This window comes from Maniola hyperantus, chromosome 15 (assembly GCF_902806685.2).
Source record: "Maniola hyperantus chromosome 15, iAphHyp1.2, whole genome shotgun sequence".
Lineage (NCBI taxonomy): Eukaryota > Metazoa > Arthropoda > Insecta > Lepidoptera > Nymphalidae > Maniola > Maniola hyperantus.
Window position 1 is genome coordinate 1,591,499 of NC_048550.1, and position 24,713 is coordinate 1,616,211.

General features: G+C 37.2%; 3 protein-coding genes across 3 annotated transcripts; 1 reads left to right on the forward strand and 2 right to left on the reverse strand.

Moving 5' to 3' along the window:
• Positions 1-1,656, reverse strand: Rrp40 (exosome complex component Rrp40). The gene has a single exon (XM_034976156.2). It carries the CDS (start codon positions 1,538-1,540, stop codon positions 830-832), a length of 711 nt encoding a protein of 236 aa, XP_034832047.1. The 5' UTR covers positions 1,541-1,656; the 3' UTR covers positions 1-829.
• A 368-nt stretch (positions 1,657-2,024) lies between these two features.
• On the forward strand, positions 2,025-5,913 carry Rtc1 (RNA terminal phosphate cyclase 1). Its single transcript, XM_034976154.2, has 6 exons — positions 2,025-2,415; positions 3,167-3,352; positions 4,286-4,455; positions 4,785-4,919; positions 5,263-5,433; positions 5,695-5,913. Exons 1-6 carry the CDS (start codon positions 2,124-2,126, stop codon positions 5,890-5,892), a joined length of 1,152 nt encoding a protein of 383 aa, XP_034832045.1. The 5' UTR covers positions 2,025-2,123; the 3' UTR covers positions 5,893-5,913.
• Positions 5,914-7,219: 1,306 nt separating this feature from the next.
• LOC117988996 (mucin-2-like) lies at positions 7,220-23,764 on the reverse strand (the record flags this gene model as incomplete). Its single annotated transcript, XM_069503467.1, has 7 exons — positions 7,220-7,723; positions 9,481-9,552; positions 10,177-10,590; positions 10,821-11,699; positions 12,114-12,386; positions 12,997-13,170; positions 23,467-23,764. Coding segments are annotated over 7 exons (2,304 nt in total), but the record flags the coding sequence as incomplete, so codon positions are not given.
• Positions 23,765-24,713: the final 949 nt, after the last annotated feature.

A 24,713-nucleotide genomic window follows, 5' to 3' on the forward strand; every position in this document is an offset into this window, starting at 1 on the left:
TGGTTTTGTTTTCTTTTTTATTGTTATAATTTTAATCCTAAATGAGTGAATTTGAAAATATCTTTAGTAAAATTATCAATTCTTGACAGTTTCTCAGTTCAGTTTCACATAAAAGAAGACAAATTACTGACGTAAAAAACATACTGCTCAAATTGCTGGATCATAAAATCGCCCTGGCGCAGTAAGTTGTCTTATTAGTGGGAGGTCCCGGGTTCGATTCCTGGCAGGGGTTTTGCATTTTATAATTTCTAAATTTCTGGTCTGGTCTGGTCACATGGGAGGCTTCGGCTGTGGCTAGTTACCACCCTACCGGCAAAGCTGTGCCGCCAAGCGATTTAGAGTTCCGGTATGATGCAGCGTAGAAACCAAAGGGGTGTGGGTTTAATAAAAAAACTGCCATACCCCTTCCAGGTTAGCCCGCTTCCATCTTAGACTGCATCATCACTTACCAGCAGCAGAGATTGCAGTCAAGAGTTAACTTGTATCTGAATAAAAAAAAATTGCCATTTGATAGATGTTGATTTTTGTATAATGTAGATTGTAGACCCTATTAATTGAAGCCAGTATTATTATAATTCATATTGAATTTCATGTTAAATATTCAATATTACTGGCAGACAAGTCATTGTCTGTGGAGGACGAAGTCCCTCATATTTTTCTTTTACTACATGTTTCACCATATATTAGTTGTTCACTGTGTGTTATGTAATGCAATTCTTAGTGACCCATTTATGTTCTCCGCAGGCAGTAGTGCACTACACAGGGTGTAAGGAATTCATACATAGCACTTATTACAAATATAGTAATTAATTATTATTAGCACTTAAAACTATGATACATGTCCAGCCAATATAGCAGCAATGTTATTACACATTTTCTTTATTTCCTCATCATTCAAAAACTCAGCCCCTAAAATAGCATTGCCAACTGCTATAGTTTCCCTCATCGAGTTTGCCTTGATCCAAATTCTGCCATTCATGCCCGCAGCGATTTCAAATGGCCACTCATTCTTCAAAGACGCCAGTAAAGGACAGTTAGGGTTAAGAATCTTTCTTACAAGGTTCAGTGAACATTTGAATAAAAAGCCACCGTTTAACACACCCAATCGACCTTTTTTGCCATGTGAATCTACACAAACTAGCTCAGGCTCCATATCTTTGCTTGCTATTAACATTTTAGCATAAATAATATCTCCAACTTGGACTTCTGGCCTGTTCTTCTTAGTGGCTCCTTCGAAGGACAAATAGGATAAAGCTGCTGTACTACTCCCGCCAACGTCAACTCGAAAAATATCCCCAGCTTTTTGAGTAACAACGCCTATAACATTTTCACCTCTCGAAGGTACATATCGCTTCTGGTAACTATCTATCCAATACGTAGATGGATTTCTTTTCTTCAGAACACCGGCTTTTGTAATATAAACACGGTCAACTTCTTTTCGTAAGCCTGGGCCGATTATCACACGCGATTTTTCACCGATTGTCGAGATTTCTTCGCAGTAATCGCCCGGCAGGACAACGTCACCAATTGATACTTTCATGTTTTATTAGTATTACTCTAAAAACAAGAAAAGAAAATGGAATAACTTTATATTCAGTTCACATTTTCTATATAAAAAAGAGCAAAGAAAACGTGTTTTTGTTTACATTTTATGACATTGACATTGCATATTGATTGACATTAAACACAGACATTAAAAAAAGTTAGAGACTAAAGAGTGATGAACTACAGATAAAATTCAATCACAAGGGTGCGACTTCACTAGCAACTTATACTAGAAATAACTTACTTGCGTAAACACGTATTTTTTTATAACCTAAAAAATCAACCATTGTAGAATTTGCATTGCTATTCGCAACGTGCACCGTACGTGTTTAAAAAGTCAATTAATGGATTAAGACATTAAGACGAAAAATAATAATATTGTTGTGGAGCCAAAAGTTGCTTATGGCGTAAGACCCTTACAAAAAAATTATTTTTGGTTTTTGGTACCATAAATATCTGAATTTGTCAATGTCACGTTGACACTTTATTCAGCGATGTCAATGGACAATGTCATTAACACGTGTTTTTGTTTATCTCCAATAAAGGGATAACGTTAATTATTAAAAATAATACTAAAAATGCCGGCTACCGTGCACAACGACGTGCTAATATACAAAGGCAGTAATTTATTTAGACAACGGCTTCTGCTTTCCACATTAAGCGGACGAGCTATAAAGATTGAAGAGATTCGAAGTTCGCATGATGACCCTGGTTTGAGGGAGTACGAAGTGAATTTAGTACGCCTACTGGATAAGGTTACTAATGGTTCGAGGGTGGAGTTAAGTGAAACTGGTACTTCGATGTACTATCAGCCAGGGATATTGATTGGTGGTCAAGTTTCACACAGCTGTTGCACTCAGAGAGGAATAGGTTTGTTTTGTAATCTTATATTAACTACTAGCTCATTTAGAGAGTCAGTTAGTTAGTCAGTCACCTTTATATATTTAGATGATGAAATTGGAGCTGTTTTTTTTTATAAGTATGTAGTTCTTAAAGTATAAAGTGTCCATACCAAATGTGTTCTGAGTAGTTAAATATCACTAAGTTTAAAGGTAAAGGAAAATATCGTGAGGAAACTAGCATGCTTGATAGTTTTCCATAATGTTTTCAAAGGTGTGTGAAGACTGCCAATCCGCAATCAGCCAGCAAGGTGGACTATGGTCTACAGTCTACATTTTCCTTCTCATTTTGAGAGGACACCCATACTCAGTAGTGGACCGGTGGAGAGTTGATAATGATGATATACTCTAGTTACTTTTTTTATTTTTATTCAGTTACAAGTTAGCCGTGACTGCAATATCACCTGTCGGTAAGTGATGATGCAGTCTAAGATGGAAGCGGGCTAACCTGGAAGGGGTATGTTGATTACTATATTGATGAAGTTTTAAAGACTTGTTGCTGCTAGTTATTTCTAGTATTTATTATGCATCTGCGGTCATCCGAGACAGACCATTGCGCACATGACTGGGTGCCCTGTGTGCCCGACTACCTGCACGAACGAGGAGCTACACGACGCTACCGACCGAGCTATCACAGTTACGGCTTTTTGGGCTGCCCGTATTTGAGGTGACCGTCAACTCGAAAAGAAGAAGAAGATTTCTAGTATTGTTTTTGTTTTCAGGTTACTACCTAGAGATTCTGCTAGCACTAGGCCCCTTCTGCAAGGAACCTCTCAATGCAGTGTTGCAAGGTGTCACACATCATGACTTGGATGTCTCTGTGGACAAAGTGAAGACGGCTGCATTACCTATACTGCTCAAGTTCATACTGGTTGATGATGGACTGGAGCTCAAAGTTGTTAGGAGAGGTAACTATGTTATAATATTTCAAGTATTTCTTACTAGCTGATGCCCGCGACTTCGTCCGCGTGGCCTTACATTTTTCAAAATCCCGCGGAAACTCATTGATTTTCCGGGATAAAAAGTAGCCTATGTGTTAATCCAGGGTATAACCTATCTCCATTCCAAATTTCATCGAAATCCGTTCAGCCGTTTTTTGCGTGATTGAGTAACAAACATCCAAACATCCACACTTTCACAATTATAATATTATTAGGAATTAGGATGACTACTGAATACAACAATGTATTTCTTATGACTTCTGAAAACAGTAATTTAATTGAAATCGGTTAAACTGATGGGCCGTGAAAAGCTAGCAGACAGATAGACAGACACACTTTCGCATTTATAATATTAGTATGGATTACTAAATGAAATTATTAGAATTTTAAACAGTTTTGAGATTGGTTGGCATGACTAGTAATTTGAGTAATTATGTAATTATGCTTCAGTGCACCTACCTCAACTTTTTTCGTATTTTTTGACATCCATACTAACATTATAAATACGAAATTGTGTATGTCTGTCTGTTGCCCATTCTAATCCTAATCTGTGTAACAGATTTACACGAAAGGTTTAGGGATAGCTTGCATGCTGAAAAACCTAAATTGACAAAGTTGAGGGCATCAGCTAGTTATATTTATATTATTTTTTTGTTACTAAAATAATCACATCAGGAAATTCCAATGTTACCAAAATTATTTTAAAAATTGAAATGGTCTAAATCCCATTTTGTTCCTATACATAAATAATAAAAATATGAGCTCTGGTTTATTGGTCTTCTACTGAATATTGGTCCTTGGAACCGGATAATAAAGTTGCGATTCACCTTACAAAATTTACCTTCCGTACTTTATAACATTGGTCCTTCGAGCCGAATAATCACGTCACGACTGTTATAGGGGCCCCTCCTCTCGGCGGCGGGGAGATAGTGTTCAAATGCCCAGTGCGGCGACACCTACGGCCGCTGCAGTGGTCCACCTGGGGACTGGTGAAGAGAATCCGCGGTGTGGTGTATGCGCTGAGAGTGTCCCCTACCATGGCCAATAGAGTCGTGGAGGCAGCTAAAGGGGTAGGTCACATCACCATCTTTCTGCCGGATCTTCTCCAGTAGAAATTGCTTTCCTAATCGATGGTAGAGTCTTGACTTGTCATAAGTGGCTTGCTTAACCTTCTACTTGCTGTTCTACATGAAATTAATTACTTGATTCAGTGTAAGTGTTAGTTGTAAGTTTGCTAATCATTTTAAATTATCGATTTAACTAAAAAATACGTTAAATTACGTCAAATGTGTATGACGTCACATCTGTGTATTTCAGCCAAGCTCCCTTACTTAGAAAGCGTTTTGACGTTTGATAAAAAGCTGATTTGACTGGTAGTCATAATCCCTATTTTTTCCAGGTAATGTTGAAGTTTCTTCCAGACGTATATATAAACACAGACCAGTGCCGGGGTCCTAATGCGGGCAAGAGCCCCGGTTTTGGCGTCAGCTTATTGGCGGAGACCAACGAGAAGACATTCTACTGTGCTGAAGCTGTGAGTAATAGAAAAAACCGGTCAAGTGCGAGTTGGTCTCGCACATTAACTGTTCCGTACCATCGTCGTACAAGATATACTTCACTGCAAGTTAATGACAGATTGCGCTATCTATATGTGATTTAGTAAATTAATTTTTTCATGAGCACATTCTAATTTATTTTTGTGATGTAACCACAAATTCATGATTTACAGATTTTTTAACTTTAGTTTTGCTACCTACCTGCCAAATTTCATGATTGTAGGTCAAGGGGAAGTACCACATAGGGTTTCTTGACAGTGAAGTTTTATCCTTAGTCGGTAAGACATTCTACTGTTATGATTCAGACATTCTGATATTCAGAAATCACCTGAAGCGGGCTCAGGAGAGACTACACTACCCGAAGACATAGGCCGCGAGTGCGCTATGAAGCTATTAGACGAAATACATCGCGCTGGCACTGTCGACTCGGCTTTCCAGTGGATAGTAGCGCTATGGATGGCGCTAGGACAGAAGGACGTCAGCGAGTGTATGGTAAGTTATTTCTATTCACTCTCACATAACATACTAGATGGCGTTGAACTAAGTTCGATCTCGCTATTGTACATAATAATCGCGCCGGTACTGTCCAAAATTCCAAACCCCTGCCGAGAATTCCCACTAATAAGACAACAGCGCTTACCACTGCGCCAGAGAGGTCTCCAAAATGCGCTAAGTTTTTAAAACCTAAATGAACGGAGACGAAGTCGTGGGTACCTTCTAGTTTGAAATAAAAATGTTTTGATTTTATTTCAGGTGGGTCCCCTATCAGACTACACTATCAAATTCCTGCAACACCTCAAAGAGTTTTTTGGAGTAATGTTCAAGCTAGAAGTCCTGAGATCTGATGATGAAGATAGTTCTGACGATGAAGAGAAAGTGACAATTGCACAGAAGATCAAAATGACTTGTGTCGGTATAGGCTATGTTAATATTAGTAAAAGGACGTTGTAAATAAATAGTTTTATGTTTATACTCTGTGGTTTTCACTTCAATCTGTACCTCATACTCCAAAAGTTAAGAAGTTTTATCAAAATTGATTTAGTACTGCACAGAATATTAAAATGACTTAAATGATAGGCTACAGTGCGACAAGGCTCTCTTGGCACTTGAATGACATTGACAGGGGGGCGCTGTTGGAGAACAAAGGCTTAGAATATTCAAACAAGAACAAAGGGGACAACGTTAGTTCCGATTTTTGCCACGCGCCGAGATAGCCTATTTTATAGCGGGGTTTCAATATTGTAATTATAAAAATAATTGTTTAATAATTTATATAATCAATATAGGAATGCATGAATAATAAATGAATATAATGGGAATAGGTAGAGAGAGAGAGAGAGAGCAACTTGATTCCGTGGATAGGGTATAGCTACATTTTCAGTTTTGTTTTTGTTGAGACTAGTTATTAAAATAAAAGTCAACCTATTTTTAATTTATTTTATTTTTCTAATCATACATAATATTACTTAAAACTATAATTGTAAAATAATTAAGGCACATTCACAAGATATTTTTTTTCTATTTTTTATTTTTTATTGAAGTTTTGACATAGATTTTCAACACAAATTCTATGTTTATAAAAAAGTTTTATAAAAAAGTGGCAGTGTTTTTTGGTTGAATATAAAAATATAAAATGTGAGAAATAATTTTATAATAAATATAAAAGTAATAGAAAAAGAAAACAAAAAAGTTAATTCTTTTTTTACATTAATATATCCAACCAATACTTGAGTATTTAGTGACGCTTGTTTCTTACTTAAAATAGTTACGATTAAAATTTGAGTCAAAATGACTTAGTAATAATATAGATAGATAATAGATATATTAGGTACATAAAAATATAAGATTTTTTTACATAGGTAAAGTCCACCCTAAACTGCGATTAAATTGAAGATTTTGTAATTATCAGCTGAATTCATGGTATCTACTACTTTTGCAAAAAATTACAATTTGAGCCATTTTTTTTTCAAGTATGTGGTTCGTCATTCTTTCTCTTTCCAAAATTCTTTTAAACGAGCAATTATTAATGAAGTTAATACATTATTAACTAATTTGCCTGCTCAAATCGAATTTTCCTAATTTCCTTAGGGGTCCTGTGGTTCGCTAATTTTTTGATTTTTCATGACCTTGTCACAGATATTACCTACATTATGCAATGAAAGACAAATCATAGAAATATTACACGTACAGCGACACGAAATCTCTACCACGGTAGGTGGTGCGTATAAACTCTACCGTAAGCATCTTCAATTCGATTGAAGCTCCGTAACTGTCACGGCAGCGGCCAGTGTTACATGACGCATAGTACGAACCAAACATGAGCCTGTTGCGATTCAAACTGCATGAGTTTGTGGCCCTTATTATCGAATGACAATCGTTAGAAACATGCCATCTTTGTCGTTCACTGATATTATGTCTGTGACAGATCGAAGCCGATTTGCATTAATTTGTTTATACCACTTATACTCAGGACCCTTGATTTAAAAATGTTTCTAAAATAGCTACGATTCCGGCTCTTCTATGCAGCCATATCTACAACTTACTTTTTACACATTCTTAGGTTATCACAATATTTACCCCTCGTCTCTTCACGCGTCCTTCTCATTGCATCCCAGTCCAGCAGACCAGTTGCATATCCCTCCCACGGGGTCGAAGGAAAGGCCTTTAGGACAGACATACTCCCAACCTCGTACTTCACCGCTCTCCATACGAGCGCAAGATATGAACTTCTTGCACGATGTCGGGTGAGGGAAGTTGCCGATGTCTAGACACTCGATGTTGCCTGGTGCAAAAAAAAAAAGTTAATAGAGGTTTATTTATATACACACCGATATACATATGTACACACACACACACGTATTTTTCAGTTTCATATTCATATCATATCACTAAATTTAGTTTTGTATAAGTGTTTATTTGTTAATGATGGAGGAGGGAGAGCGGGGACCCTGAGATACACATACAGGTTTTGCAAACTTACTTCAGGGTCCCTGGCACAATTTTAAAAAGACCTTTTAAAACAAATAAATCATTCCATTTCATGTCATTTCATTTCATTTATAGTGCGCTCCAAACAACCAATACGCGGCAGAAAGTACATCGGCCTTTAGAATGACATTTCGGCTTTGTAGAGCGTTGTCTCTGTCACCTATATGACGTTCGGCGGTCTCAACAACAGAGACAATACTCTACAAATCCGTTATCTCCTTCTAAAGGTCGATGTACATTATTTTTCCCCGCGTACTGTACGTAATTTGACTCTCATTTGAATATTAATCAATCAAAATCAATGAAATTTTGGAGGTACGGTCTATATCTGTCTGTGGTTTGCCAGATTCCCGTTAAAATATTTTCTTTTAAAGTTTTTTTTTTTACAAACAAAAGTTATGGGCTCAACGATTTACATACAAATCTCTAAACCCGAGTAACTTTGAAACTAGACATTTTTACGGAAATCTGGCAAACCATATCTATAGTTTCTAAAACGTGTCTATAAAATTTTATTAACATTGGTTGTTCAATATTCAAATGAGAATGAAACTACGTTTGTGTGTAGCGAGTGACGAGAGTCCTCTGTTAAAACGGTCAATTTTTTAAGAGGCCTCCGAGTCTCTAAAATGCTTTGTCATAAATTTACAAATTTTTATACGTAGCAGGTCCAAACTCCAAAGCCGAAAATGATAATAAAATTAAATATGAAATATTAGATCCATATAAAAAAATAAAAAAAAATAACAACTCTAAGTATAACTTATAAGTAGCCCAAAGCCCAAAATAATACAAAAATAAAAATGATACATTTCGAAGTTTTGCTTTCGTATTGCTAAATTGAATACGAAATTTCATGACCCATAAAAAATAAAAAACAAAAATCCTACAGCCCAAAGCCAAAAATGATACAAATCAAAAAACATTTCAAAGTTATGCTTTCATATTGCTAAAGTTGAAAATGTCCAATGAACAGCGCGAGCGCAGCAAGCGCGAGATAATTTGTACAAAAATGTACGAAATTAATTCACATTTTTTTTTATACAAGATGAAAATAAATGTTTGCAACATAACGTTCTAACTAAACATAATTTACAGTACGTGGTAGAAAGTAATGTACATCGATCTTTAGAAGGAGATAGCAGATTTGTAGAGCGTTGTCTCTGTCATTGAGACCGACAAAACGTCATATAGTGACGAAAGGCCGATGTACATTACTTTCCGCCGCGTACTGTAACTACGAGTATTCTGCTTATAATATTATTATGACTGTAAATTAAAAAAAATGATACAGATAATTATATTTAAGCGCGAAAGCAGATAGTGCGATTTTGTTGTAAATGAACAATAGATGTTTAAAAATTACGAAACCAACCTACTAGAAGTATGAGAAAATTGAAAGCATGATGGTACCTAAGAACATGAAAAAATGATAAAAATGAATGAACGAAAGCTGGAAACAAGTAGGTACTACCTAAAACCAACGCGAGAAAAAAAACAAAAGCAAGAATTCTGTAAATCAATCAGATTGAGGAAATTAATTAAAATTACCAAAAAAGACGATGAAATTTCTGGGGGGAGCATCGTCCGTTCTGGGAGGTGCCTTGATGGAAACTTGATAACCTGGAAAACAGTTTTAATAGGCCCATGTTCCATCATACATGTTATTTTTTTTACTAGGTGTACCTAAAGTTATGGTTGACTGCAATATGAGCTAAACTAATCCTACCTATTTACTATGTATCTAATAATAATTTTCTAAAAAGTGCCAGATATTTTTCTACTTCATGCAATGATCACACCCCCGACATTTCATACAAGTGAACCGATTTGATCATCTACTACTGACGAGTACAGTGCTATACATAAATTGAGCGGGACAAGGACAACGCTTTACATATGTATACCTATATGCGTACCCTTACGTTGCGGGGGAGTGAGTGTCGCTTCTTTACGTAATAATTAGTAATTCTTTGGTAAAATTATTATTGGAAACGGGTACCGCTCGTGCATCCAGGTATATTAAGATAAATCTACCCAGCCCTATTGGAAAACTGGTGGCTACCATCGAATTCTCCTATCAGCTAAGTAAAAAATAATTGCGCTTGCCAACCGACAATTGAAACCAAGATCATATTTTGTGATTTGCTCATATGTATTATCTAACTACTAGGCTACAGTGCATATTAAAGTTAATTATGTTTAATCACGTGTACAGGCAATCTAAAATCGCAAATGTTTACTAACCTGTCTTAAGTAAAATCACTTTTTTGTCTTGCTTCAAATTCTGCACAAATTTCTCTTGGCCATCGTCATAGTAATCATAATCTGATATTGGTTTGCCCACTCTGCCTGACTCTTCCAACTTTTGCACCGTGGGCTTTCTGAATTTTTCTATCGGTCTTTTTTCTGTACCGACAGTCCTCTGTATAGTTTGGACCGATTCCTTCAGATCACTATCTTTTACAACAGGAATATCCTTAACTGGTATTTTTTCGAAGGGTTTTATTGTGGTTCTTCTTGGTTTAAGCGTGGTTTGTGGAAGAGCTGAAGTGGGCGACTGTGTGGTGGATATTCTTCTGTTGACAAACTTCCTTCTTACTGGTTTCCTGCTTGAGGGTTGTGGTGTTGTTACTTTCGGTGACAGGTATTGGTATTCATCTGAAACGTAATAGTATGTATTAAATGTTAAAGTGGCAGACTCAATTAAAAATGATTTTATTTTATTTGAGTTACAATAAATGATGTAACATTCGTGGATGATTCTTTCACGTTTTGCCATTTATGTATATGCATTACATTTTTATAACCAATATCACTCACCACAGTTTAAACATTAAAATGCTACATTCTATTCAAAAACACAAATACATGAAAAGTTTAATACGTACCGTCATAAGACTTAGTCACGGGTGATTCCAGAAGGTATTCCCTGGTGAAGTACGAAGGCTCTCGCAAGCCCTGTCCACCAGTCGAGTACCCGAAGACTAACGAGGCCGGAATCTTGTCGCTAGACGCATCGTATCTAGCAGTAGATGGAGCCTCACTCGGACTGAACCTCACTGTCGATTTGTCATTCACTTCATCTATATTCACTAAATTGGGGGAAAATCCTGCTGGTCGCGACACTCTGCTTGTAAACCCTGTAGGATAAGTTGGGGACACATCCCTTTCGGTATTAGTATACTTCAGAGTTGATTCTCTAAAATTCACTGTAGCTGTAGTAGGATTTGTGGTTGAAAATCCAGTTCTGGATGCCCTTGGTTCGTAATTACTGCTAGTATACGGTAGAAGAGTAGATTCTGTCGGGAAGTTCGTGTATCGAGCAGTAGATTCTCCTGAGCCTTCAGAACCTAAGCTTAAAGTTACGCCGGGTATAGTTGGGTCTGTATTTGTTGCATCAAATGTAGGTCTTGAAAATCTGCTGGTGTACGCTCTAGTGGTGGTGAAAGCTGGTAGACTTGTGTCAGTATCTAGTGAGGATTTAGTGGAGGAAGGTACTTCGTCTGTTTGAAGTGAGGCGTAGGTGCCTGTTGGCGTTTCAGCAAACTTGACGCTTGTCGTATAGGACGGTGTGCGTGTGTATGCATCATATGACTGGGTCCTAGTATAGTCTTCGGTGTACTCTGGGCTAGTGAATTTGTAGTCTACAATGGTTTGGGCAGGCCTTCGCGTGGATTTGGGCTCGTCGTCGTAGTCTGGTATGACTGGTACCGGTGCTCCTAGGAGCTGGTGTGCAGCCAACGCTACAGCAGTTTCTGCGCTGATATCTGGAAATATTTTATAAATTAAAATGTGACTTCATCTAAACCCAATGATTTCCTGCATATTTATAATAATTATTTCCTGTTTCTTGAACCTGGGGCTCGAATCAACTGAAAGCATTCAATCCCAAAATATTTTAGTAATTGCCCACATCACAACACCTATCCAGAAATGGCGTATTTTCAGGTAGTCTTGCAAGAGTATAGGTGCAATTCTCGGGTTTAGGAGGAAAGTGAAACTTGCGAAACCACGCTCGATTCTGGAATCCTCATCTTGGCGCCTAGAATCACGTGAACACCCGTATGAATTTTGATTGAGACAATTTGTGAAATGAGCTTTTTCCGAACAACGCTGTTCGTACATAGGAGGGAGGCCAACATGGCCCAGTGCTACAAAGAGTAAACGATTTAGATAGGTACCTTCTTGGTAGTGTGTAGTAGTAGTAATGGTAGTCTTTCCCTCCGTAGTAACATCAATCTCTTCAGCACTAGACTTGATTCTCAGGATCTCATCGAGCTGGTTCTGCTTGAAGCTGGAGCTGTATTTCTTGCTCTGTCTCTTTTTCTCCTCCTCGTTAGTGGCCGCCTGGTTCTGGTCTTCACTCTTCAGTTGGACCAACGGTCGACGACGTTGGACGTTGGTGGTTGGTCGTTGGGTTGTGCTTGGTTTGAGTGATGGATCTTCTATAGCGTCTATGTGTAATATAAGTAGGTATATTTTATTTCGTAATTCAATAAAAATATTTTAAAGTTAAACAAAGCGATCATATAAAAGTTAATTAACTTTATTTAACAATAAATGAGGCAAGCCTAGTTAAGTGATGACTAACAAGTCAGGCCTAGTCCTAGTCCTAGACCTAGACCTAGGTCTACTTAATCCATACTATAATATTATAAATGCGAAAGTGTGTCTGTCTGTCTGTCTGTCTGTCTGCTAGTCTTTCACGGCCCACCCGTTCAATCGATTTTGATGAAATTTAGTACAGGTATAGCTTGCATCCCGGGGAAGGACATAGGCTACTTTTTATCCCGGAAAATCAAAGAGTTCCAATGGGATTTTTAAAAACCTAAATCCACGCGGACGAAGTCGCGGGCATCATCTAGTTGTTATTATTTGTTCTATATCTGTATTATTAATATTTTTCTGTGTTCCTTATATAATATATTATATTCCTTATTGTATAATTTATGTCAGCACTCAGCAACTTCAAGGCAATAAAATTTATGATTTATGATAAGCGTTCCTTTTTTCAATTTAAGGTACGGAACCCTAAAAATCAATAAAGCAAAGGGTAAAGTATACCTATGTCGCCGATATCGATATCCTGCAGGAACTCGTCGCTCTCAAGCAGCGCGGTGGTGGGCTTGGTGGTGGTGGTGGTGGTGGTGCTGAACAGAGGCCGGCGGCGGCTCGCCACGCGGAACGGCCCGCGGCGCAGCGGCACCAGCGATGTTGGCTTCGCTGTGGTTGTGGATGCTGTTGACAATAATTTTCTTCTTTAGTCCTATTATATAAACGTAAAGGAAAGCGAGAGCTGGTGATAGCCTCGTGGTTAGGACGTCCGCCTTCTAATCGGAGGTCGGGGGTTCAATCCCGGGCACGCACCTCTAACTTTTTGGAGTTATGTGTGTTTTGATTAATTAAATATCAGGAAACCTGCATGCCTGAGAGTTCTCCATATTGTTCTCTAAAGTGTGTGAAGTCTACCAATCCGCACATGATTAGCGCTGTAGCCTACGGCCAAAACCCTTCTCACTCTGAGAGGAGACACCTTGTTCTGTAGTGAGCCGGCGATGGGTAGATCATGATGATGATGATGATGATGAAAGCAAAGCGTAGTGTTGGAGACCCCCGCTGTGGACAGACGACTTTAAACTAGTCGCAGGTGCAGGTAGCCGCTAGATTCAGGCGGCACAGGACCAATTTCGAATGTTTTTTAAAAACATGTTTGTAATTAGTCAGTGACTTAAAATACTTAACGCCTACTGAAGTTTTTGTCTCTGTCATTTGTATTGAATTATGTGACAGAGAGAGCACTACACTAACTTCTTTCCTTGGATAGAGTATAGCTATAAATATAGAAGGACTACTAGCTAAAATACTTATTTTCTCAGTTTGAGTTGTACAACAAGAACACTCCTTATTAATCATTTGTATTGTATTGAAATATTTTTTTAAATTTTTTTTATTCAGATACTTGTTAGTCCTTGACTGCAATCTCACCAGGTGGTAAGTGATGATGCAGTCTAAGATGATAGCGGGCTAACCTGGAAGGGGTATGGCAGTTTTTATTAAACCCATACCCCTTTGGTTTCTACACGGCATCGTACCGGAACGCTAAATCGCTTGGCGGCACGGCTTTACCGGTAGGGTGGTAACTAGCCACGGCCGAAGCCTCCCACCAGAACAGACCAGAAATTTAGAAATTATAAAATTCCAAACCCCTGCCAGGAATCGAACCCGGGACCTCCCACTATTAAGACCACAGCGCTCACCACTGCGCCAGGGAGGTCGTCAAAATGTAACAGAGAGAGCACTATACTAACTTCTTACCGTGGATAGAGTACCTATAGCTATAAATAGAAGGACTAGCTCAGTTATTTTCTCAGTTTGAGTTGTACAACAAGAACGGTCCTTGTTAATTCGAAGCATTGTTCGTTGCTTACAGACCGATATATAACCGGAAATGACTCTCCAGTCTCCGAAACTACAAACGCGTGCATAACACTTAGATCCGAGAGGTTACAAGCTATTCCAAACAATAGCAGTATCACCTTGTTGTGAAAACAGACATAATATATACGTACTTATATGAAAGGATAAAGGATTACATGAAGGATAAAGGACAATGCCTATTTTTGTAGGACATATAAGCCCTACTAAACATAAACCCAAAGCTGTGGTAGCCTAGTGGTTAGGACGTCCGCCTTCCAATCGGAGGTCGGGGGTTCGATCCCGGGCACGCACCTCTAACTTTTCGGAGTTATATGCGTTTTTAAGTAATTAAAATATCACTTGCTTTAACGGTGAAGGAAAACATCGTGAGGAAACCTGCATGCCTGAGAGTTCTCCATAATGTTCTCAAAGGTGTGAAGTCTGCCAATGCCAAGGCCAGCGTGGTAGACTATGGCCAAAACCCTTCTCACTCTGAGAGGAGACCCGTGCTCTGTAGTGAGCCGGCGATGGGTTGATCGTGGGTGAAACATAAGCCCAACTAGGTGGATGGACTTAATTCGATCCGCAACAAACACGCCTGTCTCTGTGTGTGCACATAATGCCAACAACAGAAGTCGCTGGAGGGAGATCGCACGAGCAGCAGTGAAAAATGCATGAGATGAACAAAAATGAATTTTACATACACCGAATTGTATTTCAAACTCGACTGAGTAGGCATGTCTAAAAAGTTAAAATGTTCGCAAGTAAATAGGTAAATATATTAAAACTATAAAATAGGACCACAATTACTAGCCTTACTCCTTACCCGGGTTGCAACGTGTAAGCTACCTCTGTACCAAACGTCAAAATCGGTTTAACGGGTGAACCGTGAAAATCTAGCTGACAGACAAACAGACAGACACTTTCGCATTGATAATATTAAGTACGGATGAATTTCAAAACTAAGTAGAATTAGTTTTTAATTAAGTTGTCAAGTTTAAACGCAAACAATCAACTATCCATATAAAGCCCTACAAAAACATTAATCAATGGTGTAATCAATGTTGTTATTGTACATTGATTGCTCTCATTTCTTTCCATACATTTCATAATGAGGCATGTAGCGGCTAAAATGCTGCACTCAAGTTATCATTAGTCGTTACTTTCAGAGCGAGGGAAATACTTAACTAGAAATGAAACTTGTTTGTAGATTGCTGTTTTTGCTCTCGAGAAACGTGTAATGGGACAAGTTTCATATTGTAAATGTATTTTTTATAATAAGTATGCCTGCTTATGAGAGTTTATGTAAGAGAAATCTTGAATAAATATTATCTCTGATGTATATGGTATTGTAAATAATCAAGACATCTATAAAATTATACTCTTGACTCTTATTATTTCGTCTAAATATTTGAAGTTCAAAAGATTTTAACTTTTGATTAAATAGCGGTTATTTTTTTGAGTAAAATATACCTTACATCCCATCAAAAACATCAAAACACTCAACACCTATTAGTTTGGATGTGTTTCGATTTTTATATAAGAAGTATATATTCGGGCTTACTACCAAATTTTTTTACTTCAACTTGACACACATAAGCACGCTTTACAACAATTAGTCATGGTTCAAATGATGTAACGAGCGTCGTTTTAGCCCCTTACGTTACACAACGGAAAATTCGCGGAGGAAATGCCTCTGTGACAAGAGCGTGTGAAACAACAGGCAACAGGGCTAAATGACGTTACAAAATGGGTCACATTCTCACGACATAAATTTTGCACATACTTTTTATATCTTTGACCATACAACATTATGTCGATCTGCGCTTTGACGAGCTAGAATGGCGACGTCGCACCGGAAATCAAACGAGTTGCAAACAACATTAGTTTAAAGCTCTGTTGCGGCGTCACCGTCGTTGTTCTCGAATGACGTTTCTATATTTTGCATAGTACATTAATCTGACGCTCTGTTGCGGCGTCACTGACGTAGCGTCACTGAAGCCACAGACGCTTGACACGAAAGTCAACCTAAGTTAAAGTAAACCAAGAAAATCGGCAAAAGTTTAAAAGAACTGTGGCGTTTCCTGATAATTATTGTTTAGCAGCTACAACTTGACACACATAAGCACGCTTTACAACAATTAGTCATGGTTCAACTGATGTAACGAGCGTCGTTTTAGCGCCTTGCGTTACACAACGGAAAATTCGCGGAGAAAATGCCTCTGTCACAAGAGCGTGGGACACAACAGGCAACAGGGCTAAATGACGTCACAAAATGGGTCACATTCTCACGACATAAATTTTGCACATACTTTTTATATCATTGACCATACATTATGTCGATCTGCGCTTTGACGAGCTAGAATGGCGACCTCGCACCGGAAATCAAACGAGTTGCAAACAACATTAGTTTAAAGCTCTGTTGCGGCGTCACCGTCGTTGTTCTCGAATGACGTTTCTATATTTTGCATAGTACATTAATCTGACGCTCTGTTGCGGCGTCACTGACGTAGCGTCACTGAAGCCACAGACGCTTGACACGAAAGTCAACCTAAGTTAAAGTAAACCAAAAAAATCGGCAAAAGTTTAAAAGAACTGTGGCGTTTCCTGATAATTATTGTTTAGCAGCTACAACTTGACACACATACGCACGCTTTACAACAATTAGTCATGGTTCAAATAGCGTAACGAGCGTCGTTTTAGCGCCTTGCGTTACACAACGGAAAATTCGCGGAGAAAATGCCTCTGTCACAAGAGCGTGGGACACAACAGAACCAGGGCTAAACGACGTTACAAAATGGGTCACATTCTCACGACATTAATTTGGTACATATTTTATCTTTGACCATACATTATGTCGATCTGTGCTTTGGCGCAATTCCACAATAAGACTGCTTTTCCACTTGGGATCTATCTGGGAAGATACGTGTCGAGGGTTTTTTATAAAGGCTTATATAAGGTCTAAAAGTAAGTGATAACCTAGAGGTCAATACGTCCGCCTCCCAAATTTATTATTACATTTTTCCAACATCTCAACCTTTAATCTAAACCTCATAGTCTTTTTATTGATATTATGGAGTTTATATGGGAAAAGATAGATTACTGATATAATTTATCAGTGTCTGACAATCAGTAGAGACTAGAGGCGTACGTACGCAACGATGGTTATCTTCCTTAACCTTTGTTGGTTAAAGGTGAACCGGTAACAATGTTAGATTAATCAACTTGTTAATCAAGTGCTAATCATTGTGATCTGATAATTGAGGTTATTACACGCATGTGTATCTAAATAAGGTACCTGGGTCCAATATGGCCACCTTAAGGTTTCGTGTCTATTTTTTCATGTTTTTGAAGACTAGAGGGCATGTCATAGTATTTATCTCAAAGAGTACCTATTAAACTATATTAATACTGAAAAAAGTATGAAAAACATTTAATAGTTACAGATTTTCTTTACTTTTTATTGTAATTAGCTTAATCTAAATTTATAAAAGGTAAAGCTGACTGACTGACTTATCTATAGACGCACAGCGCAAACTGCTAGACGGATAGGGCTGAAATTTAACATGCAAATACTTATATTATGAAGACATCCGCTAAGAAAGGATTTTTGAAAGTTCAAACCTTAGAGGGGTAAAATAGGAGTTTGAAATTTGTGTACTTAGTCCACACGGATGAAGTCGCTAGTTAGTTATAAATTAGCTTAGCCGCAACTTCACGTGATATAATAATTTATAGAATTTAGTACTTGGGTAACTTAGGTAACCAGGTGCGGGATAGCGCGGGTAACGCGCGGGTGTGCGGGACGTCCTCATACCCCGATTGCCATCTCAACCTGTCGCGTACTATATGAATCGGATCATTAATTCCGGATATCACCCCCTAAATATAACTAACAATTAAGTAATGCTTCAATTATAGGAGAAATAATTGCAGTAATAAATGAAAAAAGTTAATTTGTATCTTAAATAAGCTCACTAAAGCTTTTATAATCAATATTGATCAGAAAGAAGCATTCAAAGGCAATAAAACTTGCGTAACCCAATAAATCCATAAAATGTTCATGTCTATAAGGTTCCCATACATCCATAATGAGTAATGATTATCTAATGACACTTATTGCGTAATAGAAAGCGCCGATACACTTGACCGGCAGCTTTCACCGTCTCAGCGTCTACTAGCTGCTCAGTGCGGTTTCACTCGCTTTTTACGGTAGCTAGCTTTTTATTCCACTTTTTATTTATCTTCTACGCTTGGATTGATGTAACGTTGAGATTAGATACCATTTGATCGAAATGACAAAAAGGTAATTTTTTAGAGTCAATAAAATGAATAAACAAATAATCAGTACCTACCCATATTATAAATGTGAAAGTGTGTTTGTTTGTTTGTCCTTCAATCACGTTGCAGCAGAGCAACGGATCAACGTGATTTTTGCATGGGTATAATTAAAGACCTGGGGAGTGACATAGGCTACTTTTTATCCCGGAAAATCAAATAGTTCGCACGGATCTATTAAAACCCGTAGGAACTATTTGATATCAATTTTGGAAAGTACCTATTCGATACAACCAAATCCAGAGAGTGATATAAAACTACTTTTATCTTGAGAAATTAAAGGATTTCCACGAAATTATTAAAAACCTAAAAATCAAAGTTGCAGGTATCATTTAGTAATTAATAGAAGCCCCACGATGAAGCATGTCACGGGTCGGATAACCTGAAAAAAACACATAAGTACCTACCAACAGTAAGTGGCATAAAATATTATACATGGACCTTTAGAAAGAGATAACGGATTCGTAGAGCGTTGCCTATGTCGTTGAGACCGACAAAACGTCACAGGTATGACTGATACAGACAACGCTCTATAAAGCTGAAATCTCTTTCTACAGGTCGATGTACCTACAATATTTCGCGGGCTGATTTGGGCCCACCTTGGAAGCTGGTTTTTTATGTATCGAAGTATGTGGCTTATTGTGGAAGAGACGCTACCTCTATAATTTATGCATATTATTATTAGGTCTACCCAAGCAACTTATTTCTCTAATTAATTAAACAACAAAACCTCAAGGTGATCTTGTAGCCGAGGTATTTGACTTCAGCGTGAAGTGTTTCGAAAAGCAAAGTGATGATAATAATTGATAGCAGCATTGCGATTTCATGCAATTTTCAACCAATTTCTCTTCGAAATAAGGTTTTAAATCAATTATTTTAATGGAAAAATGAGTAAGCGTTGAAAATTGTATTGTTTGTGAACTCAGATTAGTGAGAGTTAAGAAATTAAGATGTCCGTGAAAAGTATGAGATTAGCGGATAATAATCATGAACTTGAATTTTTTGACACGAAGTTCGGGATTTCACCCTAAGCTTTTATTTTTCACTCGAAATTGTAGACGAGTATGTACCTACACCGACACACGATCTGGCTAGGTAGGTAGGTCCAACTTCGAGAAAGAGGTTATCACCGAATCCAACTCGGCTGGGCAGCGTATATATATAGTATATATAGTACATATATGGTACTAGCTTATGTCCAGTAAATTGAGCTGTGCGTTGATAGATCAGTCAGTCAGTCAGTCAGTCACCTTTTACTTTTATATATTTAGAAGATATGTTTGATTTGTCAACATGTCGAATTCATGGGCAATGGGAAATCATGCTTATTGCATAGTAAAAAAACTTGCCTAACATTTAATACATAGCCGTTAAACGTTCGCGTGAGAATGTGAGCAATGTTGTCTGTGTTAATGTCATATTGCATTATGTATTTGTAACATATTTGATACTAAGATATTCCCGCGTTTTTCCGCCTACCAGAGAGTGCGACTTTCGATCTCAAGATCACTATAGTATACCATACTATAGTGGTTTTACCACTATAGTATACAAAGCAAGGATCCTCTCAGAGTGAGAAGTACCACGATGGCGATGTGCTGATTGGTAGACTTCACACATGTTTAAGAACACTATAGAGAACTCTCAGGCATGCAGGTTTCCTCACGATGTTTCCCTTCACAGTTAAAGCAAGTGATATTTAATTTCTTAAACCGCACATGACCCCGAAAAGTTAGAGGTACGTACCCGGGATCGATCCCCCGACCGCTGATTAGAAGGCGGACGTCCTAACCACTAGGCCATCACAACTAATTGTAACTATCAGAATAAAAAAACCATATTCTTTGATAGGTATAGGCTATAGCCCAAACAGATTTAGAGAAGGTACATTACTGTCCAGGCCGGAAATGAAATAATTACCGGAAGAGTAACATTCGCAGGACGAGATGAAGCCGAGTACTTCCCAAGTTATCTTAAAAGGACGAGGCCCCTGATATTTAATTAAAATTTATGAAGAGGCCGTGTTAGTTGACGAAAATATCCATTAAGGTGGTTTACTAGATCCAGCCGCAAAAACTCAAATTTTAGTTAGTTTTTCGAAAATAGTAGACTAATCATACATCGAAGGCTTATAATGAGTTTTGCGGGCATAACATTTATGCATCTACATGTTTTCCCATAAAAACTTTGTTCAAAAATACTTATTTACTTCATATTTGTGCAAATCTGGGAAAATTCAGAAAATTATCTTTCAGGAACAAATATGAAGTAAATGAGTATTTTTGACCAAAGTTTTATAGAAAAACATGTAGATGCATAAATGTTATGCCTGCAAAACTCATTGCCATAAGTCTTCGATGTATGATTAGTCTACTGTTTTCGAAAAACTAACTAAAATTTGAATTTTTGCGCCGGATGTATCAAACCACCTTAATTAAATTAATTCTGACATTAAAAGAGGCGCGGCTATTTCTTCATGTAAAAGAGTTCAACGCGCTTTGGAGAATGTTTATATGGTTGTTAATTTTTTCTTATAAGTATAAAATACTAAAAGGTCGCCTCTAAATTATTATTGGGTTTTACCTTATCAATTTTTTTTATAATAAATTACTAGGAATAGCTTACAAATATTCAATTGGTTTTCTTATATTTTCTGTTGTTTAACTTTGATTTTCCTAAAAAAATCGTTATATGTAGGTACTTGTTATTATGTACATTATAAAGACTTTTATTCTAGTTCTAAAATAATCATATTACTTATCTTAATCTACTTATTTATACTTTCAAGGTTACTAAGGATCTGAGAGCCTACCGCATCCCAAGAAAATCGCTATTTCAAGATATATTCACAACTTCTTTCACAACCAAATTAATCATACATGCAAAAAGAAAACGGAGAAGATAGAAATCGTGTAAACATCAAAACGGGTTTCGCTCATTTCATTAAGAAAACTCGTACTGGACGACCTTAGAAGAGGTCTGATTCATTTAATACGCAAGTGTCAATTTATTTAATTATTTCACGGAACTGTGAACTGTAATACAAGGTGATAAAAAGGATAATTGCGTGCATAATTACGTAGTAAAGTGTAAGTATGATTGGCGTATGAAATTTAATGAGAAGACGAAAGGACGTCGAGTCGTAGCAAACATTGTCACGGCCGTTCGTACGTGGTATGTGTAGTGTAGTGTATACATAAGAGTATGACCTACAAAGCCAATAACGTAAAATATCCTCATTGTCATGCTTATGTTGCTTCCCGGCGCCTTTGGTTACGTGCTATTAACTTTAATCGAGAGTCGAGATGACAATCGGGGTATGAGGCGCAGGGACGCCCCGCACACCCGCACGTCACACGCGCTATACCGCACGCGTATCGGGGGTGGGGAGCTAAACCCTTCTCATTCTGAGAAGAGACCCATGCTCAATAGTGAACCGATCATGATTATTATGTAGGGGTAAACCCCGAAATTAATGATTCGACTCTGAAAATTCTGTCACTGAGAAATATCTACATTATCCTCAAGTGCTATTATAGGCTATAAATTATATATAAAGCAGACAAAGTCGCCGGCAAATGCTTACAAAATAGTTATATTTAAAAAAAAATACAGATTTTCTCGAAGTTTTATTTCGCTGGAAGCGCGTGATTTAATTTAAAATATTGAAACGAGATTTGGTTCGGACATGAACCTGCAAACTTTGTTAAGAACCAAACCGTTTTGATTACTAAGCCACTGCGTACACTTCAAGGTAAAATGCAAATCAAAATACACACATACAAAAATTCAATAGATTGGAAACGAAGAGTCAATTACGCAGTTTTCAATAGTAAATAACTATGAGAACTGAAGACCAATACCGTGAACACCCAAATTAACCTAAATATTGAAAACATAGCAAGCAATAACGACCTTTATTACATAAGGATTATAAGTTGTTTTAAAGATGATATTCGTGTGTTCAGATACGTATGGTGCACTAATGCAAGTGAATGCAAAACCTAAGATCTCTTTAGTTACAATGTGCAACACGTAGCTCTACCGATTTCGCAAAAGTAGCACGGAATAATGATTATGATTATAGGGGAATGTAAGTTTTGAAAGGTGGTTTTAGCGTATAGCTGTTTCAGTGTAGTGTGCAGATATTAGTGAATGCAAAAATAGTATTGACAGACATGCCAACTTCCAACTCCTACTACGGTTGGCAGTCAATTTTATCTTACTTTAGAAGCTAAGCATCTATAAGTTAATCGTTTATACGCATTCTAATTTAGTATACCTAACTGGAACTGCAATACTTTGTACAAATGAATGGTTTAGGCCGTGGCAAGTTACTATCCTAGCTGCAATATTAGGAGGTATCACTATATTAAGATGAGCCTTTTTCAGGTAGCGTGCTTCTATTATTATGTAAAACTTCTTCCATCCCTGCTGATCTTTTCCTAAACTAACAGACACATTAAATATACAGCCGCCATATTTTTTTCAAAAACTTTATAGCCATTGTCACTTGGAATTATGTAAGGATTTTAACTATAATATGATTGTGTTCAGGCATTAGGTTATGGTGGGATAAAAAACTCACATAATTTCCTTTAATTAATCCTGAAATATTACGCTCACTTTTCGGGATAATCGAAATGTAATGATTTTATTTATTTTATGTAGGACTGCATGTGTCATAAATTATATGTCTACCAAGTCGTGTAAATAGTCAGAGAGCCAACAAAGTTGGCATGTCTATAAAAGCTTAGAGAATGCAAAAACCAGACTCACAGTTCGCCCCACCAAACCGCCGGCGTACGAAGTTGCGAGGTCTGTCACTCCGAGCCGCGACACCATTCGACGATGGCTTTTCCGCTTCGTTTTCCCGCGGTTTCTCCTCCGTTTTCTGTGTCTTGAACCTGTTGTTCCCGCGCCTGGTGAACCTGTTTGTGGTGGTTTCTGCTGCGCTGGTGGTGGTGTCCACGTCCGTGGTGTCTGGCGGTGCGGTGGCTTTGGTTCTACGCAGGAATGGACGCCGCTCCTTCGCAGCCTGTTGGCGAAAATATCGGGTTAGTTGTTTTGTATTACACCATCGATATGTTTATGAGCTTTCCATTATTTTATAACTTAGGTAGGTATAAGATATTGTCAAATATACATTTTACAACTCAGTCATGTGTAGGTATATTCCGTTAGTGAAATTCAGGAAACATGGGGAAAAACATTAGCTTTTCATCGTGTTTCCCACTGAAATTTTTAAATATTGATTTCGCATGTACGTTATATGTACTCTTTTTACTTATTAGTAACTTAAAAAATAATCCACAGTTTCACAAAATAAATTTTAAAAATCGTTTTTGCTGTTGTTTTCCAAATAAATTACAAAATTATCTTATTATTAAATAGCTAACGAATAGCCATAGCAATATTTCACACTACCTTTTAAGCACAAATTTTCAAAATAGACTTAAAAATATAAAAATAAAATTAGTAAGCATTTTTTGCATTTATTTTTAGAACGTTTATTTTATACTCTGGATGTTTAAAATCCCTTACGTCCTATTGAAATATAGAAACAGTATTGCATGTTTATGTGCAATTTAAGAGATTATTGTCGTATCAAATACCTAAGTACTATACACGAGAGCTTGCGGTAGAACTTGCGGTCGCTACTCGGAAAATAATACTATGAGGTCACAGATATAATTTACTAGATAAAATTAGCATTTTAGATTTTAACGCAAGATTGCCCAATGATTCATGTAAAAGGGTACTTATATTATTATTATTGCTTGTTTTAAATGTCATGACAATTATTGTTGGACATGTAAAAATATGGACCATAATTTTTTTAACAATTTGTAAGTTAAAATTATTTCCTAATAGGTTTCCTCGGGTAAGTTATTTGAAACGTTACTTTAAGGCCTATTTATTGAAATACTATATTAAGTAGAGTCATCTCAGTTTTCTGTACTAATGTTTTTGTTTTTCTTCAAAATAAACATTCAGAAGAAACTTCTACGATATATTTTCACTTT

Bases quoted from the DNA above. Each gene is read 5' to 3' on its own strand.
- Rrp40 (XM_034976156.2), bottom strand. From the start codon at position 1,540: ATGAAAGTATCAATTGGTGACGTTGTCCTGCCGGGCGATTACTGCGAA.
- Rtc1 (XM_034976154.2), top strand. From the start codon at position 2,124: ATGCCGGCTACCGTGCACAACGACGTGCTAATATACAAAGGCAGTAAT. The intron at 2,416-3,166 runs GTTTGTTTTGTA...TTTTGTTTTCAG, and splicing joins TTGCACTCAGAGAGGAATAG to GTTACTACCTAGAGATTCTG. The intron at 4,456-4,784 runs GTAGGTCACATC...TATTTTTTCCAG, and splicing joins TCGTGGAGGCAGCTAAAGGG to GTAATGTTGAAGTTTCTTCC.